At 43.1% G+C, this 21,787-nt stretch overlaps 1 protein-coding gene across 9 annotated transcripts in view; it reads right to left on the bottom strand.

The window, feature by feature from the left end:
• The window catches only part of pik3c2b (phosphatidylinositol-4-phosphate 3-kinase, catalytic subunit type 2 beta), a 144,927-nt gene that overhangs the window by 91,528 nt on the left and 31,612 nt on the right, over positions 1-21,787 (bottom strand). For 8 of the 9 annotated variants that reach the window (XM_072715846.1, XM_072715845.1, XM_072715844.1 and 5 more), the window contains 6 exons: positions 7,959-8,079; positions 6,746-6,857; positions 6,155-6,234; positions 5,987-6,050; positions 5,203-5,349; positions 4,018-4,051 (listed from right to left, as the gene is read on the bottom strand). In XM_072715846.1, the coding sequence (XP_072571947.1) occupies positions 4,018-4,051; positions 5,203-5,349; positions 5,987-6,050; positions 6,155-6,234; positions 6,746-6,857; positions 7,959-8,079 (558 nt within the window). Of the gene's footprint in view, positions 1-4,017; positions 4,052-5,202; positions 5,350-5,986; positions 6,051-6,154; positions 6,235-6,745; positions 6,858-7,958; positions 8,080-14,715; positions 14,855-21,787 lie in introns of those variants that run through there. The other variant, XM_023801915.1, reaches the window with a different exon arrangement.

Below are 21,787 nucleotides of genomic sequence, written 5' to 3' on the forward strand. Positions count from 1 at the left end.
AGCTTCCTCAAAAAACTCCAACAGATTTGTTAAACAGGATCTACCTCTCCTAAATCCATGCTGGCTATCCCTCAAAATGTTATTTGAGTCCAGGTAATCTACCATTTTCTCTTTGATTATAGCCTCCATAACTATAGCCTCTTATGTATATACATTTTCAAGGTAATAGCTATTTCAAATGGTTTTGAAGCAATAACATTTTTATAAGAATCTAAGTACTTTTCTAATGTATATTTTAAAACTTTCTCAAAAATAACATCATGATGAAGACATCTCTTGAGAAGCATAAGTAAACTTTAATTAGTGTGAACAGTTATACACATAGCCCAAAGAGGGTCCAAACCTGGCAACAACAATTGTATATACACACACACAGGTTTGTAATTATATCTCTGTCGGGAAAACTTTAATCCCTACATGACAACCTTAAACCCTACCCAGCCCTAACCTTAACCATTAGTAACCAAACAAAATACAAGACTTTTGGCATTTATACTTTTTGATTGCATTCACAGATCTTTTGATAAAACTGATTTGTTTCTCAGCTGGTGTGCGTGCAAGTAAATAAATTATTATGCAAGTAACACCATGAGCTCCATGTTAAAAAGCTAAAGTAATGCTTGCAATCATGCTGCTCCTTTAGTCACGGGAGAGCGGTTAGTGATATTAATGTTCAATCAAATTGTTAGCTGGCATTATGTTTTTACTTTATTAAAAAAAATTAAATATGAGTGTAATGGAAATCCAAACAATTTAAGACATAACACTACATGCAGTACGTGGGGCACAACGAAGAGGTGTAGGCATGTTTTAAGTTGTAAGAAAATACAGCTGGACTTGGAATGATAAATTATGTTTTTCGGATGTGCCTGCTCAATGATGAGATTTATGGTAATCTATAACCATCTGTGTGACTATATAACAGGATGTAATTCATGACAAAAGTTAAGCAACATCTATTTCTAAGCGATGCAATCTAATTTAAAATACCACTCGGAATAACACTTGGAATATCCCACACTTTGTCATGGAGTCTGCAATTTGAACTAATGGCAAAACAAAAAACGTGCTGTTTGTTGATACCGCCTGCCGTCATGCTTCCCCATCTCTGGTCATAAGTGCATTATCACAGACCTAATTTGTGTGGGGGCAGTTGCAGGTAATGTCCTCACACTTTTATCAGTGCCCAAGGAATGGGATGACGACACTCTTATGAAGAAAACAACTTTGGGTGACTGACTCTTAACATAGAGTGCTAGTAAATTGCCAATGTATATTATATACTCTCAATTTGGAGTATTTTCCAAAAATTATATACATAAGAGTTCTGTTCTGCTCTCTGTGGGAGTAGGTCTCTTGCAGCTGCCCATAGAAAGGCTGCACGCATGATGAAGGGGAGGGAGGAGTGGCCAGATTTCTGTAGGTGGGCACACCTATTATTGAGCTGGTCGCTCTGACAGCTGCCATACTCAGGAAGTAGGTGTTGCTGTGGTGGATCAGCTCTTCTCAATGGTGTCTTCCTTTCAATGACCATATTATAAGGCTCAGGCTAGGGCACTGCTTGGGTGTCTTGTCTGTTGTCTCATTGTATGCTCCAACTGCAATGAGTGATGTCTCAATGAGGGAGACTGATGGGTGCCCAGTGACACTAATGAGTTTGGTCATGGGTGACTCCAATGCGACCACTGTAACTGACAGGGCTGGTTATGAGGACTGGGTCAGTGCCCATGGATCTGGCAACTGTGTTGTAAGTGTCTGCATGGTCCTTGACTTTGCAAAAGGTCAGGGTCTGCGGGTCACTGGATCCTGGTCCCAGCACCCTGAGCCACATCGTAGGACTTGGTACGCCAATAACAGTGGTGTAGCAAGATATAGATCACACCCTTGAGGACAGATACTGGAGGCTCCTACAGAACTGCAGAAGTGTCCAGTTTGTGAATTCTGACCACAGACTTGCAGTTGCTACTCTGAAGATTTAGCTTAGATCCAGCATGCTAACACCTATTAGGCGAATGAGGCTGGACCTGGCCAGACTCCAAGATCAGACTGTTTCTAATGAGTTTGCACACAGTGTTGGTGTTACTGGTGTTCCCAGAAGGAGCTGTTTCATCTCGCAGGGCATCCTGGATATCATCGAGAGAAGTTGCAGTACATGGCTTGATGGCAACTCCAGTCTGTATGAATTAGGACAGCATGGGGAGTCATGAGGTCACTAGAAAGATATGTGTGGCACTCCCAATATCTTTGTAAGAGGGCAAAGGGAGTTCTAGTGCTCTTTATTTTGCTGTATGGCTACGAGACATGGACTATCCAGTAACCTGAGACGAAGACTGGACCTTTGCTACCGTATCTCTTCAGCTTGGGTACCACTGGTTTGACTTTGTGTCGAACAAGTGGTTGTTCAGGGAGTCCAGAATAAGGCACATTACCTGCATTGTGAGGGATTGTCAATTACGGCACATATGTATGAACTGTTACATATGTATTAACCAACCACAAACTAAGTCTTATTACATACTGATCTGAGGTTATTCATCATTAATGAAACGTGACGCATGGTTTACCTCAAGCAGTTTCTACATTCATTACTATACCCTTTAATTCTGTAACCCTTTGTGAACTACTGAAGGAACAAGTCATTTCTGAATCATGATGCATCTTTCATCCTAAGCAGTTACTATATTTGTAACTTCTGTAAATATTTGTGAATTACTGAAAGAACTACTGAAGGACCTACTAAGGATCTAATGAAGGAACAAGTCATGAATAACACAAGTGAAATACTGATCTCATGTTTGTTCATCATTAATGAACTGTAACGCATCTTTTATTTCAATTAGCAGCTACACTAAGTGACAAGAAAAAGTTAAGCATCCAGACGGAGTGGTGGAAATAAAATGAATCTGCATATGGTGAAAGGTCATGTGTGGAGGGGCATTGTCTTGTTGTAAGACTGTACCAGGGTGCGGTCTCGGGAGAGGTAAAACATGCGGATGCCTGATGTCACTGACGTAGCGCTGTGCTGTGTAGAGAGTCCAATACTTGTGTCTGGATGGCAGGCGCATATGTCATGGGATTATGTAACGCTTATGTAGTGCACAATACGACGATCTTCCCTCAGTGTGGTGTCTTGGGCTACAGGCAACCTTCACGATGTGTGTGGGTGCCCTCTCATGTCCATTGGTTCCAACATTGGGCAACTATGACATCTGCATGTCCCACATGCCAGGTAATTGCACAATATGACCACCCAGCCACATGCAAACCCAAAATGTGACTCCGTCAAGTGCTGGTAATGCTGTCTAATGTGTCTACAAGGCATCTTCTGTGTCTGGTGACTAGACGTGCCACTTGAAAATCGAATCATTTACATACCCATCGTTGGTCTGCACATGTACCAAATTACATCCAAATTGGACCATTACTTCTGGATGCTTAACTTTTTTTGTCACGGAATGTATATTTGTTCCTGATTTGTACTTCAGTATTAACTGAGTAAATACTAAGTATTTGTGCCCCATCAAGTAAAGTGTTACCAGTGGTGCTTTAGTGGAAAGTGTGGGCAGCTTCAGGTATCTTGGTGTTCACATAACTGTGGACCTGACTTGGTTCTTGCACATTTACTCCTTAGTAAGGAGGGTTCATCAATGCCTGTACTACCTCATATAATCATTTAAGATAATTTAATGCCTGATGTTTTAAATGTGTTGTGTCTTGTCTATGTCTTTATTAAATTTATGTCCACAGCCTGGGGTTAAGTAACTGTGCATTTCATTGCACACTGCACTCAGTATATTTGTTTATGTGACAAGTAAAACTCTGAAACTTTGGACATTTCCATAGTCAGTTAATAGAAACCACTCTGAATGCCATATTCTGTAAAGGGTCATACTTTCACATTAATACTGATTACTACTTTACAATTCTGAGCAGGTTCTCAAAAACCTTCTCACACAAAGTTTAAATAGGACCTTCAGTCACACATGTCTACTGGAGTAGTAAGGACGGGCACTGCACCTCTGTTCTCCTGTGATGCCAGCACCGATATGTCCTGTAGAGAAACAGGGGGGGCATATGACCATTTGAGGCATATTTAACATGAACTTAAACCTGGAGTCTAGCAGAACTGCAAAAGAAAAACAGATTTACTTGTTGATTAATAACATCTCTGGTTTCTGAACCTAAATTTGCAGTAAAATTGCAGTGAAAGCCTGCAGTCACAAATTGAGATGACATTAATAGATGCAAGGAGGGGTGGGCGATAAGGCCAAGATGTCACAAAATTTTTGGTTAGAATCTATATCGTGTACTGTGATTCTAACTTAGTTGGTTTGTAATTATGTACTAATGTTAATTAACCTAATCAGCAATTCTACCATTAAAAGAAACACTGATTGTGGCATATTATTATTATTAATAATAACAACCAATTACTAAGACACACTGTACATTTGACATCATAGCCAAAAATTCTATGGACGTGTTTATCATATGACATGTGTAATATTTTTATATTTTTTAGCAGTCTGATGATATAGTTTTTTTTTTTTATCAAGCTAGAAAATATTAAGGTTTTAGTCACTAAAGATAGTGATACAGTCACTAATTTGAGATCCACTGAGAGAGATAACTGATGAAAATAAGCCCTGAGATGTTATGCCGGCTGAAACTGCTTTGTTTCACATTGGCCTGCTTTTGTTGTAGTACTGTTGCACCCTCCCAACATGCAGGCATCAGGCAATAGGTGCTTGCCAATTTGTTCTGTTGTTATAATAACAATGTTAAGTACTGCACTTGTAACTGGGCATTCACTGGAAACTCAGCATGTGGACACTGGAAGCACACTTGTGTGTATTTACAGTAACTCCTCTACAGCATATATGTTTGTATTGTGTCATTTGTCTCATTTGTATGTTGCTTTCGACAAAAACATCTGCTAAATAAAAATAAATGTAAATGTAGTGCTGTATCGCAATTCTTGCAATAACTCTGAAACACGTATTGTGGATACAACTGCAAGCAGTCATTATAATTTATCACCATATCGCCCACCACTAAATGTAAGGCTGTTGTTTTAGTTGTTAAGCTTTATACCTTTTTTTCTTTAGTGAAATTTGATGAAAGAGGATCTCATGAACAAATTCGTAATTCCAATCCATACATTTAATGGAAAATGCAAGCCTGTTCTATAATATTCTGTACCTTCAAGACACGAGGCTGCAGCCGACAGGGGCAGGCAGGCAGCTGACTGAGGGCTGCAGTGATGTCAGAAGTTTCTATGGAAGCCAATGAACTGCACAAGGCCTTGACAGACTGCACCAACCGTTCCACACGTAGTGGTAGCTCCATCTGCAGCAGCAGCAGGCAGAAGACTCATAAAGATTCCCATTCAATCCCTAAATTATACAATACATCATAGTAGATAGCCTCTTTTAAAACAAACTAAGACGATAATAAATCAGGAAGAGTAATAGCTATTAAGGGCTGTCACCTTGGATTTATGGAACATAAATGATAGGTTCAAGAAAGTAGAAGAGGCAGAAACGATACATCTGATTGGTTGATCCTGCCTTCTCTAGTTGCTTGGACCCACCTCTACAATCTGATTGGTGACCTCGCAGAATCAATCATTTTTTATTCTGCCCCCAGAACATTTTGTGCAAATAAAGCTTCTACGAGTGCTCGGAAAGAGCATATGGATCTTATGCAAAAGCAATGGCGGTTATGCTAGGTAACCTTGAAAAAGGAACGATCATTGAAATAGCAAAGCTTGCTAATTTTATTTCATGACAGAATAAAAATGTTTTGGCATAACTTAACTTGTCGTCTCAACTCAGCTGACTATTGTGGCCTCTGCAATATGACAACTCCATGTGCATAAAATCCAATGTCGATATTAATATCACAAACTGTGCAGCACTAATACATATCGATAAAAATACACTCACATATTAGTGCCATGGTAAGTACCAAAAAGTTGGAGTACCTCTGAAAGGACAAAGGATTCTGCTTCATTGTGGAATGTATCCAGGAGCAGTGTCAGAGCTTCTCTGAACAAAGCAAACACAATTGTTAACCACTTTGGCATAGAAAACTGACAAACAGTCCTAAAATGTAATTACTTTATGTGCAATCCAGACAACCCCGCCCCTACCTTGTGACAGTCTGTTTGATTGGTCGCTCCTGCAGGAGTATGCTGTGATTCATTGTGGAAGGAGTCTCATCATCCTCTTCCTGTTGGCCATCAGCAAATCAGAGAAAAACACACTACAGCCAGCCTATGCTACATCTTTCATGATAAAAATACTTCTCAAATAAGTTCTGGCCCTAGATTCAAGCAATCCCACCAATTCTCTATCTTTATGATATAGGTATATTCAAGATGTAACACATAACACAGCAGTAATGCAAACAGCAATGGTTCCGTCTAGTCAAATTGCCAACTGACTAACAAACTTGAAGCCAAAGTAACAGTGACAGTTCCATTATAAATAAAGGTCACTGAGAGCACCACTGTATATCCCCCACCTTTTACTCATCTCATAACACCCAGCAAAACACTGACAGGTAGGTTCCTGTCCTCCTCTAACTGCCAAGAACACTATCTTGACAGTATCCGTAGGAAGCAGATGGTTGTATCTTTGAGCAGTGCATTTAACTTGACCAATTTAAGCTATTTATACAATCAAAAAACTGGTTCTAAAAATCATAAAAATTAAAGATAAAATATAAAATCTAACATTACCGTCCGCACAAGCTCCTGGCTTATAGTGCTTCTCTTGGTAAGAAACAGGCGAATCTCCCAGTCAAATTTGAGACACTGCTGAATGTATTCTAGGCTGGCCAATGTCTGATTGCTGTAAGAGTGAAAAAGATCAGACACAGAGAAGTACATATGCTCTCTGCGATAAAGTTTTGAGTGGCACAAAAGGTTCAGCTGATCTCATAAAATTTTCACAGGACTCCCTGCATTCTGGGGAAAGCTGCAAAGAAATAAAACATTTTGGCAGATGCCAAGAAATTACAGCATACAAATCGCTACTGTTACTCTATACCTGCCAAACAATGGTCTGATTATACACAGGAAGTCCCTCCTCCTTTCTACAGGCTCTGGATTATCAGGAAAACACACACTTTCTCCTGGCCAGCTACAATATTGCAAACTGAAGAAGGCACCAGTTACCCTAATGAAATTAAAGTTTCTTTATGGGCGTTACTATCACAAAATCATAGGAAAGGTAAAATACTGCAGTGTTGTAAAAACACATTGTTCACACACAGAGAAGTGGATTAAAAGATAAGGGATTTGAGATTGGGGAAAAGACGATGCGGTTAGTTTATCCTACACACAAATACGTCTGGCTTGTTTAAGGTCCCATAAACAGGCCAGTAATTAAAGCCTATTAGTTTTCGAGCAGACAGTCAAAGCTAGACTTTTTATACCACAAAACCATAAAGGGGAGGGGAAGGGGAAGGGGAAGTTGTATGCCATTATATGCAGTTCCTAGTACTGGCCAGTGCCAGCACTGGGGCAGAGAAGTGGATTTATGGACCGCCTGTGGAAACAGCTCTTTGTGATTGAGGGGGTGGGTAAGCCAGACAGAGAGGAGAACCTCTCTACGTTAATCCACAAGCTCACAGGACAAGTTTTTGGAAAGCATTAATCCGCGTATCTGAAGGTTAACGTTCACCTCCTCCACATGCTCTAAGAAATGTAACTGTTCTTCTCAGAGTTGAGAAAAGCATATTATACAATGATAAATTTATGGTACACTACACTCAAGCACTCTCCTAATTAAGGATAAAAGACTGCTACGGCCCTTTCAGTGAAGCTACTTCACTGTGTTTATGCAACCCAAGTTGAAGTGTCAGTCACATTTTAATGGCTCTACAAGTTGGCAGATCAACTCTCATAGTTCAGGTGCTTCCATTGGCTGTGGGAGGGCTTCTTCACTCACTTCATCAGGAATTCCTCGTGACCACACACTTTCAGCAAGTAGTCCTCCACATCAATGAGAACCAAGTCATCATGGGCGTAGCACAGAGTCTGGTAGATCAGCAGGTCAATAGTAGAGGAGCCTGGTGTAGCAATTGAAAAACAAGGGTAACAAATGTAAATAGATTGATAGACTGCTGATTTATCCTGAAGGATAGTGACTGAACTTCATATGAAAAACAATTTACATAAACTGAAGATTACAATATAATGCTCATTAATATTACTAAAACTTCCCCCCTTGATTTGCCATTGTAAGTTTGTGCATTAATTTCACTAAAAAGATTGTTTAATAAAATGTATTAACCAAAAATGAGTAGCCTAAAACAGGGAGAAGCGGAGTATGAAGAGGGCTTCCCTGACCTGGACAAATTAGCTAAAGCACTCCCCTGTCAGCACATCTCATAATCACACTAATCACATGACAGCAAAGTTAGGTTTATTGCAGACCTGATGAAAACGGCCAATGAAAAAAACTATACAAAGGATTAGCCAGCTAAGTAGAAAATTACAGTGCAGATAGAGAAATATTATTAATGTACATTTAAATCGATGGTATATTTATTATAACAAAATCTAATATTATTTATTTAGTTTGGTAGCAACATGTTTGCTTAACCTGTAGGATTATAATTACTATTTCCTTGACAAATCAATATTAGGGATTTTGCTTTACCATTACCATTGCAGACCTAGGCCTAATTATATTACACGTAATCCAGACAAACCTTTTTAAAAACTTGTACTCATTGTCTATTTAAGCGCAGCAATCGAAATAAATATAGGTTGCATCAATCTAATAACTGTTAAAGATGAATTTCCATCTGATGTAAATTTGATGGACATTAAAGGAATATTCTATTCTATTCTAAAACACGTCAGTTACATTATGAAGCTAAATGTAAATGATTTAAAAATAATGAATTTACAATTTTTAAAACATTCTTTGATGTAGGCCTATTTTATTAACACTTGCTGTTGCTATTTAAATATACATTAATATCAATACTCTAACTTGCAGGTTATACTATCAAGCTAAATGCAAGTCATATTTTAATAATAAAAACACCTTTAAAACATTTGTAAATGTCCAGTTTCAGAAACACTGGGCTAAGAAACACATCCTGTGTCATGACAAGTGTGAGCACGAGAGTGCCCTCCCTCCCAGCAGCATTTCAGCGTCAGGCAGCGGCAACTGAAGCTTTTTCTATAAGTATCTGGGAACAGCATATACTTTTGAGTTTTTTTTTAAATATTCAGTTTGTGAAGCACTTTATACATAGGTATGTTTTATGGTTTGTTTTAAAATAAAGTTTTTACAATTTTTTTGTTTGTGCTGTGATTCAAATGAAGACATTTACCTGCACCTTTATTCCTATTTACAATCATTTACATAACTATCAATATGTATGGGAAATGACAAAAAGGTAACCCTTAAAATGGACTAATGTGGGGTTACAGGTGCTGTGAACAGTCTGGGTGCACCTAAATTTTGTGGCAGTGCATCTCAATGAAAAAGCTAGGCACACCAGTGCAACCAATGCAAAAAGTTAGTCTGGAGTCCTGATATCAAATGAAGGTAAATACCACAATGTAAAAACCCCTTTTCAGCTTATTAGATTATCACTCAACAAGTGCCGTGCCTTTTAATTGTCATCATAAAGCAGATGGTTAGCAGGGCTCGGCTTCAGAATAATTCCATTAAGAGAAGCCAGAGATAAAAGCACCATTTTTGCCGAGTTTCACTCAAGGCCTGTCAAAAGACAGTCGTTGGATACAGCAACTCAACTTTACCCGCTTCAGTAAATATCCAGCTCTCTGAAAGGCAGAAACCATACAGCCAGTCATTTGAAGCAAAGGTGCCACATAATATGTAACATCGCCACATGTGATCACCTACATGTCAAACGTGAAGAAGCCAGTGAGTAGCTCACATAAAACTGGAAATCAGATCTATTTCTTTACATACAGCTCCAGTCAGTATAATTATGACCCCCAAATTTTAAATTCATCACATACAATACAATATCTGTAATGAAACAGCTTAGGTCTAAATGTACTCAAATCTGACACAAACTGCACAGGATATCATGATGATTCAAAATAAAAAGATTTTTATTACAGTTAGAAACACCTATGATAAATGTTCAATGTGCACATAACTTGATTTACCCAATAATTAATGGGTTTAACACTTAAAAGGGCCACTTTTACTTCCTGTTCCTTTTTTCCCCACAAAGGAGAGCGCTATGAAGACCACAAGAAATGCTATTATCACTAAGCATAAGCATTCTAAAGGGTAAAAGGCCATCTCCAAAGACTTTGGCCTCCCTGTTTCTACAGTTTTCAATAGTATTATTAAGAAGTTTGCTGCTCATGAACAGTCAAGAACCTCCCGGGGCATGGTGGTAAAAGGAAAATCGATGTAAAACATCCAGAGGAGCTCAAGTCTTACCTGGAGTGATGGTTTCAACTAGGGGTGGGCGATGTAACCTAAAATTATTATTACGGTATTTTTCATTTTTCGACAGTGACAGTAGTACATCATGGTATTACTTTTTTTTGGGAGGATTAGCATGCTTGTCCCTTTACGTAATTTAAAATAAATATTTTATAATATATTAAGTAAACTTTAACTGCTAATTCACACTTTAAATTACAGTTGGGTATGAGTGTTTTATTTAGAAAAGATACAAAAAGTGACATAAGTGATGTCATATTCAGTTTATAATTGTCGGAGTAACAACACAAAGGGAATGACAAGCTGTTTAATTAAGTGGAAAATAGTGCATTTTACTTTTAAATAGAACGCAAGGTTGTCAGCATTGGTCAGCTGTATGGAATGAGATTCTCAATTTGAGACCAAGTCTTAACACACATATACACGTATTTACATGTAACATTTTTTTTTACCTTGTAAATGGTCTGTATGGTTTGCAAACTGCTACCACTGTAGCTAATTTTAGGTTTCTAATGGAATAATATAGATTTGGCATAAGATTTCTTGTGTGAGCATGACAGTCTGAAAACGTGTCACGCCAGATGTGTCAGAGTTGGCAACCCTCAGTTTTTTAATTGTTTCACCTGAGTTGATTGGCATAAAAAATAACTTTATACAGTTGTTAAATAATGTAAACTTTGACTAACATAAAGTCATCAATAAACTATGTCTATTTATCCAACATTTTATAAAATACTGCTTTTGAAAACTTTTCAGCTGTAGAACAGAGCAGCCACTCTGTTAGAAACCTTACAGATTTTTGGTTGAGGGTGTTAGATTTACTGCTGTTATTAACACTAATGCCACATTAGGTCAAACAAAAGGGCATTCATCAAAGCGCTGATTTAGCGAATAGGTTTTACTTTTTAATTTTCTACTGTATATGTAACCACATAAATTTGTTTAATCTGTATAACTACACAAAATCTGTTTAATTTCAATTTGTTAGTTTACTATAGCGACACCCCGTGTGAAAAGAAAAATCACACAGCGCAGATAATCTGGTAACAGACTGTACAAGGATAAGTACTCAGATTTCAACTGAAGCTTTGAAGAAAATAAAATGCTTTATTTTTTATAAATAGGCTGTTGTATAATTAGGCTGTAGACTTCTCATGGTGTTACCAGTATAGTGCAAATCTATATCGTGGCGCACAATCACATCGGTAATGACTAGGACACCAGTGTACTGCCCACCCCTAGTTTTCACCTGTACCATACAAAACACCATAAACTAGGGCTGGGCGATATCATATCGATATTATATCGCGCATGCGCAATAATCACTAGGGCTTCAGATGACAGGCACAACATTTGGCAATGCGCTAGCTTTTCGGTGCTATACGGACATTTATTTATGCCCACGATTTAAGCAGTTTAGTAGTATGGCTAAAATATTAATGAGGCTTTGTATATGTCACAACCGGCTCCGTACGATCCTTGTGTGTGCTATGCCCCCTCATTACCTCGTGTCAATTCCTGATTGTGATCACCTGTGTCCTGTTATTTCTGGATAGTCTTTTGTATTTAGTCCGAGTCTCAGTCTGTCTTCCCCAGATCCGTCATTGTAATGTCATTGTATTGTCCGTTAATGTCCATGCCTGTCTCTCCGTTCGTTGCTATTAAAACCTCGTTTACCCGTATCTCCGGCTGATCTCGCCTGCTATCCGGCTCACTTGCCCCGCACCCTGACAGTATGACGTCCAAAAGTCATTATTAGTATAAATACAGCATATCCTTATGTTTAAGAAATGTGTCAGACTTTGAACTGCAAAAAGTACCACCACACCGCCAACGTCTTTTTACGTTGTTTATCCACAAGATCTCCTCTTTTAAAAGATGTTGTGGCTGCTCTTCTTCATCGTGACTTCAGTGGATACCAAACCGTAGTATAGCAAACCATAGTATAGCAAACCTTAGTATAGCAAAACAGTATTATGTGGGGTGCTCCACTAATCGAATTTAAGAAACATAAAGTTTATACAGATTACTAACTTTTGGGTATCACAAAACACATCTCATTAATATATAAGCCATACTACTAATCCTCTTACCAAATTATGGGTGTAAATTAATGTCCGTATAGCACTGAAAAGCTGGCATCCGGCCAAATGCTTCGTCTGTCATCTGACCAGGGCGGTGATTATTGTGCATGCGCGATATAATATCGATATGATATCGCCCAGCCCTACCCTAAACCAAGAACGATTTTATGGGCAAAGGCCAAGGACGATACTATTACTGAAAGGAAAACATTTCCAGGAACAACACCTAGTGTTCCTAGTGTGCGTCAATAAACCCCGTTTGTTCGTATCACCGGCTGGACTATCCAGCTTCACCGCTCGCCCTCCGTCTACTAATCTCTGACAAAACCTACTGTAACCACAATCCTTCTGGGAAAATGTTTAATCGGAAGATATTTCGGAAGATGCTTTCCTTTCAAGATGCAGAAAAACTAATACATGCCTTTATAACTTCCAGATTGGACTACTGTAATGCCCTCCTTTCGGGTTGTCCATCTGGATCCCTACATAAACTTCAGTTAGTACAAATCGCAGCTGCCAGAGTTCTTGTCACGATCCGCTCCGTTCGATCCCAATGTGTGCCACGCCCACCTCGTTACCTCGTGTGATTCCCTGATTGTTCTCACCTGTGGCTCGTTACCAGTAGCTTGTCTTTCGTATTTAGTCCTTGTCTCAGTCAGTCTACCCAGATCCGTCATTGTATTGTCATGGTGTTGTTCCTAGTGTGCGTCAATAAACCCCGTTTGTTCGTATCACCGGCTGGACTATCCAGCTTCACCGCTCGCCCTCCGTCTACCGTGACAGAATGACGGATCTCCACGAAAGCACAAAGCGGCAGACTGAGCACGACCGGCTCGGTCTGCTGCAGGAATTTGTGTACTGGCATTCCCAGCCAGAAGTCGAGGAGGACCCCGTAGCCCTGGAGTTGGCTAACCGGGGCACGGACCTCCTTGGCAAGGACCGCCCAGCCGGGCAGAAATACCCACTGACAAAAGCCTGGAAATGCCTCCATCGCCTGCAGCGCCGGCTCACCGAGCGACGGGAGGAGTGCGTCGCTCGGAGCGTGGAAGAGGCATCGGGGCCGGCCCCACCTTCCGCCGCAAGCGATCAGGAAGGAAAGCAGGGGAGAGATAGAGAGCAGCAGGAAGAAGCTCCATCGCTCTACCTGGGATCCTGCTCTCTCCTCCCCGCCTGGGATGACATCGCTGCTGCCCGCCTAGCAAGCTTCCGTTGGAGGCTTATTTTTTATCGGCCGGAGCATCTGGGGCACGGCGGAATTTGCGCCGTGAGAGACGCTATTCCCCGGGTCTCCAAAGCCCTTAAAGGGGCAGTACGAGGCTTACTAGCTCCGGATCTGCCTGTTCCGGAGCTGCCTGCTTCAGACGCGCCTGTCCTGGACCCGCCTGCTCCGGACCTACCTGCTGCTGCCGCCGTTCTGCCAGCGGCACCGCCTGACCCGCCTGTCCTGCCTGACCCGCCTGTCCTGCCTGCAGTCCCTGCAGCTGCCACCGCTCTGCCTGCGGCACTGCCCAAGGTGGCTGTGGATGCGCCCCCTGCTGGCCGCGTGATGGCAACGCGCACCGTGGCGCCCCCTGCTGGCCGTGTGATGGCGACACCCGCCGCGGAGCCCCCTGCTGGCCGCGTGATGGCGGCGCCCGCCACGGCGCCCCCTGCTGGCCAGGAACTGAGGGTGCCCGCTGCAGCTCCGCCCGAGAGCCTGGCTTCGCCTCTGCCTGCAGCGGAGGAAGCCGCTCTGCCCGTGGCGCCCCCTGCTGACCACACGCCCAAAGCGCCCTCCGAGGCGCCCCCTGCTGGCCGCATGCCCGAAGCGCCTGCCGAGGTGCCCCCTCCTGATCTGCCTGTCTCGCCTGTCCTGCCGGTGCCTGATCTGCCTGTCTCTCCAGTCCAGCCCGTGGCTCCGGCTGCACCGCCTGCGGCCACACCCCCTGTTCTGGCCGAGCCTCCAGCACCGGTCCAAGTCCCTGAGGAGGTCCCGGACAATGGGACCCTTACTCCTTTCTCCTCTGAGGAGGAGGAGCCGGAGTGGGACCCCTCGGGGACCTCCCTCTGGACTCCCGTTCCCCTGTCTCGCCGGGAACAACGGCCTGGTAGACCCCGCCTGTCAGTGTCCCGTAAGGGACGGGGCCACAGGCGTCGGGCCGGTTCCCGCCCGCCCTGCCCCCTTGCTCGCTCACCTTGCTTGGGGCTCCGGGGTCGCCGGCTGCGCCTCCGGCTCGTGGCCGGCGGTCGCCTCCGGGTCCCCCCACGGTGCCTCGGTGTCGGTCCTCGGTTACGCCTCCGGCGCCTTGTCGGTCGCATCCGGGCCCTCCTACTTCGGCAGGCTGTCGGACGGTGCCTATGCCGGCTCCGGCTGCGCCGTCGCCTGCTGCGGCTTCCCCCTCCTGCCCGCCTCCGCCTCAGTTCTCACAAAAACTAAAAAATTTTATCACATTACCCCTATCTTGTCCTCCCTGCACTGGCTACCAGTCAAGTCTAGGATTGACTACAAATTACTGCTATTAACCTACAAAGCTCTGAATTGCCTTGCACCACAATATCTTAATGATCTTCTGGTCCCTTACAACCCTTCTCGCCTGCTTCGATCACAAGGAGCAGGATATCTATTAGTTCCTAAAGTAGACAGGGCTGCGGCAGGCTGCAGAGCATTCTCTTACAGAGCTCCGCAGCTGTGGAATGGTCTCTCGGGGGATGTGCGGGATTCAGGCACACTCTCGCTTTTCAAATCTAGATTAAAAACGCACTTGTATAGTTTAGCGTATAGGAAACCTAGTTCTGGTTCCAGCTAGTCGCTCACTCCCAGTCAGACTAACAGTATGAGGTGAAGAGCTGGGTGGGGATCGGTGTCATTGGCTTTGGATAAACTGATGTGTCAGTGCTGTCACTCTAGCTTTACACTAGAGTGCTGATGTCCAGGGAGTCCCCATGCCTGTGTTCCCACCTGTCTCTCCCTCTTTCTCATGCTGCTATAGCTAGATCTGCCGGAGCCTAGATGAATATTGCACTCGATCATTTTGCTTGCATTGCCTCTGGTTTCCTCAACTCTGGCTAATACACTATTTTCTTACTTCCTCCCTCACCCCTTCTGGGGTGTGCTGCCTGGAGAACCATGTCATCGAAGAATTTATGCCTCTGCTGCCTGCAAGACTACTACCTCCACCTCCGGCAACTACCCTCCAACCTGCCTGCCCTTGGCTCACGCGATGCCTCTCCATCCTTCCCTGCGGCTGTGCCACTGTTGATCTTGCCATCATGCATCAAGCACCCCATGCCTGCACCGGTCGGCGGCTGCATTGAGACTGATATTTCAACCCCTGTATTAGCTTAGTCATATCATCTTGTTTTGTTTGACTCATCTGCCGGCCCCTGGAGGATGGGCTCCCCTTTTGGGTCTGGTTCCTCCCAAGGTTTCTTCCGCTCCGTCCGATCCCGATGTGTGCCACGCCCACCTCGTTACCTCGTGTGATTCCCTGATTATTCTCACCTGTGATTCGTTACCCTTAGCCTGTCTCTTGTATTTAGTCCGTGTCTGAGTCAGTAGTCCCCAGTTCTGTCATTGACGTTGCTGTCGTGTTTTCCCCGGTCCTGTCTGCGTGCAATAAAGTCACATTTACCCTGCTTCCTTGGTCAGCTCGTCTGCTTGCCTGCTCGCCTGCACCACCGATCGTGATAAGAAGCAGAACGTCCACGGTGGTATTCTCTGGAATACTTCCCGTGCCACGTGCGAGTCAGGCTAAGTTAGCTGAGATAAGGAGATTAAATGCGTGGCTAAAAGGATGGTGTAGGAAAGAGGGGTTTAGGTTTATGGGGCACTGGAGGACCTTCTGGAACAGGTGGGACCTGTTCAAGCCGGATGGGTTGCATCTGAACCGGAGCAGAACCAGTGTACTGGGAAGGCGTATTTGTAGAGTAGTTGAGGAATGTTTAAACTAGGGACTGGGGGGGCAGGGAGGTTAGTTATGTATGTAACTGGGGGGAAACGGAAAGCCCCAAAAAATCATATTATAAGTAGGCACTGTAATAGGCCTACCCTTTGTTGTCTGTATTTAAACGCCAGGAGTATTAGGAATAAAATTCATGATTTAGAGGCTCTTATCTCATCGGACTCTTATGATATTATAGCAATAACTGAAACGTGGTTGAGTGATAAGGATGGACAAGAATATAATATGGATGGTTTCACATTGTTCCGTAAAGACCGTATAGGTAAGAAGGGAGGTGGTGTTGCAGTATATGTAAAGGAAAACTTGCAGGCAAGGGAGCTTACTGATATAAGTAAAAGTACGGAAGCTATATGGGTAAAATTAGATGCTACAAACTCAAATAGCCTAATTGTCGGTGTTTGTTACAGAGCACCCAATGTAGCTGCTGAGGAAAGCAGATTGTTATACAGTGATATTAGGATTATGAGCAATAAAAATGATGTGGTAGTTATGGGTGATTTTAATCTACCGGGGATGCAGTGGGACATTGTTGCTGGCTCTTCTGAAAATGAACTTGACATGGTGGAATTAGTACAGGATTGTTTTTTTTACTCAGTTTGTTAACACCCCTACCAGGGGAGATGCCATTCTTGATCTTGTTTTGTCTAATAACCAGGACAGGATTGGTAAATTAGATGTTTTAGAACCACTTGACAGTAGCGATCATAACATGGTTAAATTTGAGGTTAAGTTTAGTGACCGAAGAGCAAAGTCCAAATCAAAAATATATAATGTTAGGAAGGCTAACTTCAATTGTATGAGATTAAAACTAGAAACTGTGAACTGGATGTAGTTAATTAACAAAACTGTTGAAGAGGCATGGGAATTTTTTAAAAGCACATTATTGCAAGTACAAGAGGACTTCATACCTGTTTCTAGCAAGAATAAATCTAGGAAATTGCAACCTAGGTGGTTTAATAGGGACATAAAGTATAAAGTAAGGAGGAAAAGGGCTTTGTTCCAGAGATGGAAAATAACTGATGATGACATAATAAAGCAAGAGTATCTAAATCTACAGGCTGAATTAAAAAATGACATTAGACGAGCTAAAAGGAATGTCGAAAGGAAGATCGCATTGGAGGCTAAGGATGACGTTAAAAGTTTCTTCCAGTATTTTAACTCTAAAAGAGCTCTAAAAGCTGAAATCACTAATCTGCAGGATAGTAAGGGTCTTATAATTGAAAACGACATTGACATAGTAAATGAGTTCAATGATAGTTTTGCACCGGTATTCACTGTTGAGGACACTAGTAACTTACCAGTTCTTATTACTAATCCAACATCGTCTATAACTAATATATATATAACTGAAGCTGATGTTTTGCAAAGCCTAGCTAAGCTCAAAATAAATAAATCACAGGGCCCTGATGGCATCTTACCTATAGTGTTAAAAGAGATGAGGGATATTATTTGCCGACCCTTAACATTACTGTTTCAAAAATCCTTATCTGAAGGTGTGGTACCTTCTGATTGGAAGCATGCCAACATAACGCCCATTTTCAAAAAAGGGGATAGAAGTAATTTGTCAAACTATAGGCCAATCAGTCTAACTTGTATAACTGGTAAAGTTATGGAGGCTATAATCAAAGAGAAAATGGTAGATTACCTGGACTCAAGTAACATTTTGAGGGATAGCCAGCATGGATTTAGGATAGGTAGATCCTGTTTAACAAATCTGTTGGAGTTTTTTGAGGAAGCTACTCAGGAAGTTGATGATAAGAAGGCCTATGATGTCATCTACTTAGATTTCCAAAAGGCTTTTGATGTTGTTCCCCACAAGAGGCTCTCACTTAAACTCAAAGCGACAGGTATTTTAGGAACTGTAGCGACCTGGATTGATAACTGGTTAACGGATAGGAAGCAGCGAGTAGTTATAAGAGGCTCAATGTCACAGTGGGCCTGCATTCATAGTGGGGTACCACAGGGTTCAATTTTAGGACCACAATTGTTTCTAATTTACATAAATGATATAGACACCAATATATACAGTAAACTGGTGAAATTTGCAGATGACACCAAGGTGGGTGGTGTAGCAGATACTGAACTAGCGGCTCAGCAGCTACAGCGGGATCTTTAATTAGTGACTGGGCTGACAACTGGCAGATGAAATTTAACATAGACAAATGTAAGGTACTCCATGTAGGGAGCAGAAATATAAAGTACAGGTATTTTATGGGACCTACTGAAATAAAGGTAGCTGATTATGAGAAAGACCTTGGTGTGTATGTTGATGCTTCCATGTCTCATTCTCGCCAGTGCGGGGAAGCAATAAAAAAGGCCAATAGGATGTTGGGGTATATCTCCAGGTGTGTGGAGTTTAAGTCAAGGGAGGTAATGCTAAGATTATACAATTCCTTGGTGAGACCTCACCTAGAATATTGTGTACAGGTTTGGTCACCATATCTTAAAAAGGACATAGCGGCCTTAGAAAAGGTGCAGCGTAGGGCCACAAGAATGATTCCTGGTCTTAGAGGAATGTCATACGAGGAAAGGTTATTTGAGCTAAATTTGCCTCAAGCAAAGGAGACTGAGGGGGGACATGATCCAGGTGTATAAGATTCTAACACGTTTGGATGCTGTTCAACCGAATAGTTACTTCAGCATTAGTTCAAATACAAGAACTCGTGGCCATAGGTGGAAATTAGCGGGAGAACATTTCAAACTGGATTTAAGGAAGCACTTCTTTACACAGCGTGTAGTCAGAGTATGGAATAGTTTTCCTGATAACGTAGTGCAAGCTGAATCCTTGGGTTCTGTTACGCCCCGCTGTTGTTCGCTCCGCCCCTCCACCAGGACCACTCGGCTCGGCCCTTGCTCCGCCTCCCCGTCTGGACCCCGCCCACGTTTCCCCGCAAACCGGCCGTCACTTCCGTCCGGCGGAAGTGAAAAGCCGGACAGAAAGAACCCTCGAGAGCTCTGCTCATATTTTGGATTGTGTTTTGGTTTACTATTTGATTGATTATTGTGTATGACGGTTTTGGTTTCTCGGATTACGATTTCTCGCTTTGCCCCTTCTCTGTACTTCTGCCCTGGTTTTGTTTGCTTTCTGGTTTTCGATCTTTCGCCCGGTTTTTGGTTTACGACTTCGCGCGCCCCTCGGACTTTACGCTTTGGCTTGTATGTGTGTTTGTGTATGTATCTGGTGCGTAGGGAGTGGTTGCCGTTTTGTTTTGTTATACTTTGTGTCCACTGATTTGGATAGGGAGTTAGGTATAGGTTTTGTTGTTTCTGTGTTCTTTGGTAGTTCAGTTAGATTTGGGTTTCGTTCGGTAGTTGGGGTTTTGTTTATTATTTTGGCCTTTATCACTCCTGAAGCTCTCCACCAGGTTTGCTGTTCTGTGTCTGTCGTGTGTATCAAAAATATAAAACACATAAAAAAATACCCCTTTGTCCACGTGTGTATCCTTGTGCACCACACCCTGTGTTTCCCTTATTCCCCATTCCCCTTTCCCTTCCTCTGTTACGCCCCAACCCTAGACTGGGGTTCGTAACAGAAATTGGGGGCTCGTCCGGGATATTCCTGTCTGGGATATCTTCGTTCCTCTGTGTTGTCCTTCTGTGTACTTTCGGTTTTGCTTGGCGGATTGATTGTAGTGGGGATAGTTGGTGTACTTGGGATTGCAGTATGGCTACCTTTGACCTGCTCGAGTTTACCCTGAACCCCACGAAGGAGCGCTTTGAAACTTGCAGGAAAGCTGAGCTAGTAGCCATTGCGGGGTTTTTCAACGTCAGGATTCCGATTTGTGCGTCGAAGCAGGAAATTAAGCGGGTCCTGCACGACGAATTAGTCATGCAAGGTATTCTGCCCGAGCCAGGTGAACTTTCGGGTGTTGCACCTTGCCCACACCGGTCTCCTGCGTCGGCGGAAGCAGAAGGCCCGGTGCCAGGGGTTCGCATGGATCCCGGAAGTCCCGGCTCGTCTAAGGAGGAGATTCTCCTCACAATTCGACTCCGAGAAACCGAACTGGAGATTAAGAAACAGGACTGCCAAGCCCAAATCTTACGAATTAGGGCTTTGGAGTTGGAGGCAGAACGGGATGCTAACATGCAAAGGGCGAGGGCAGGTCCAAAACCGCCTGTTCCTCACCCTCGTAAGGTAAGCTCGCCCCTTGATGCCGACCGCTCCACCGCTCGTGCCGGTGTAGGTTCGCCGGACGAGAACGTGCGTCCTAATCCTCAATCTCCGCTGGGTTTAACTCGATCTCCTGAAAGGGAGAACATTGGATTTGACGTGAGTCGCCATATTGGACTCGTGCCCATATTTAGAGAAAATGAAGTGGATGCATATTTCCCCATCTTCGAGCGCATCGCGACCACCTTGAATTGGCCCCGGCATCTTTGGTCGTTGCTACTGCAGTGCAAGCTTGTGGGGAAGGCTCAAGAGGTCTGTTCAGCCCTTGGTTTAGAGCAAAGTCTCGACTATGACATTGTGAAGGCTACAGTTTTGAGAGCTTACGAACTAGTGCCTGAAGCATACCGGCAGAACTTTCGGAAACTTTGTAAATCCGCCCAGCAAACCCACGTGGAATTCGCTCGGGAGAAGTCACTCCTCTTTGATAAGTGGTGTACCGCTAGTGGTGTGACTGACTTTGATCATCTTAAAGAGCTGCTTTTGTTAGAGGAGTTTAAAAACTGTGTACCTGATCGTGTGGTTATCTACTTGAATGAACAAAAGGTGACGTCTCTTGCGGAAGCCGCCACCCTCGCTGATGAATTCATACTGACCCATCGAACCGTGTTTGTTCCTACCCCTATGCCTCGTAAACTCCACCCTAGATCGGTGCCGACTCCTGAGACGGCTGTTTCTACCTCACGCGTAGAAACCAGGGAATGTTTCTATTGCCATGAAGTTGGTCATCTGATATCTGTTTGTCCTGCGCTTCGGCGCGAGAATACCCGTTCGGCTGTTAGGAAGGTAAATGTTGCTGATTGTGTTATTGATGTCTCGCCGCCAGCCCACTCTGTTGAACCTGCCTTCCAACCATTTGTGTTTTCTGGTTTTGTTTCGTTCGATGATGCCGATGTACATACCCCTGTAACCATTTTGCGTGACACTGGAGCTGCTCAGTCCTTTATACTAGACGGTTTGATGTTCTTGTGCAAGGGATTGAGTTAGGAACTGTGAGAGTGCCTCTGCACCAAGTGTATTTGAAAACCGATGATTTCTGTGGTTTTGTTAAAGTGGCTGTTCGACCTCGTCTTCCTGTTTCGGGTGTGACATTCATTTTGGGGAACGACATAGCGGGAGGAAAGGTAGTTCCACTAC

Source organism: Paramormyrops kingsleyae, chromosome 8 (assembly GCF_048594095.1).
Source record: "Paramormyrops kingsleyae isolate MSU_618 chromosome 8, PKINGS_0.4, whole genome shotgun sequence".
NCBI lineage: Eukaryota > Metazoa > Chordata > Actinopteri > Osteoglossiformes > Mormyridae > Paramormyrops > Paramormyrops kingsleyae.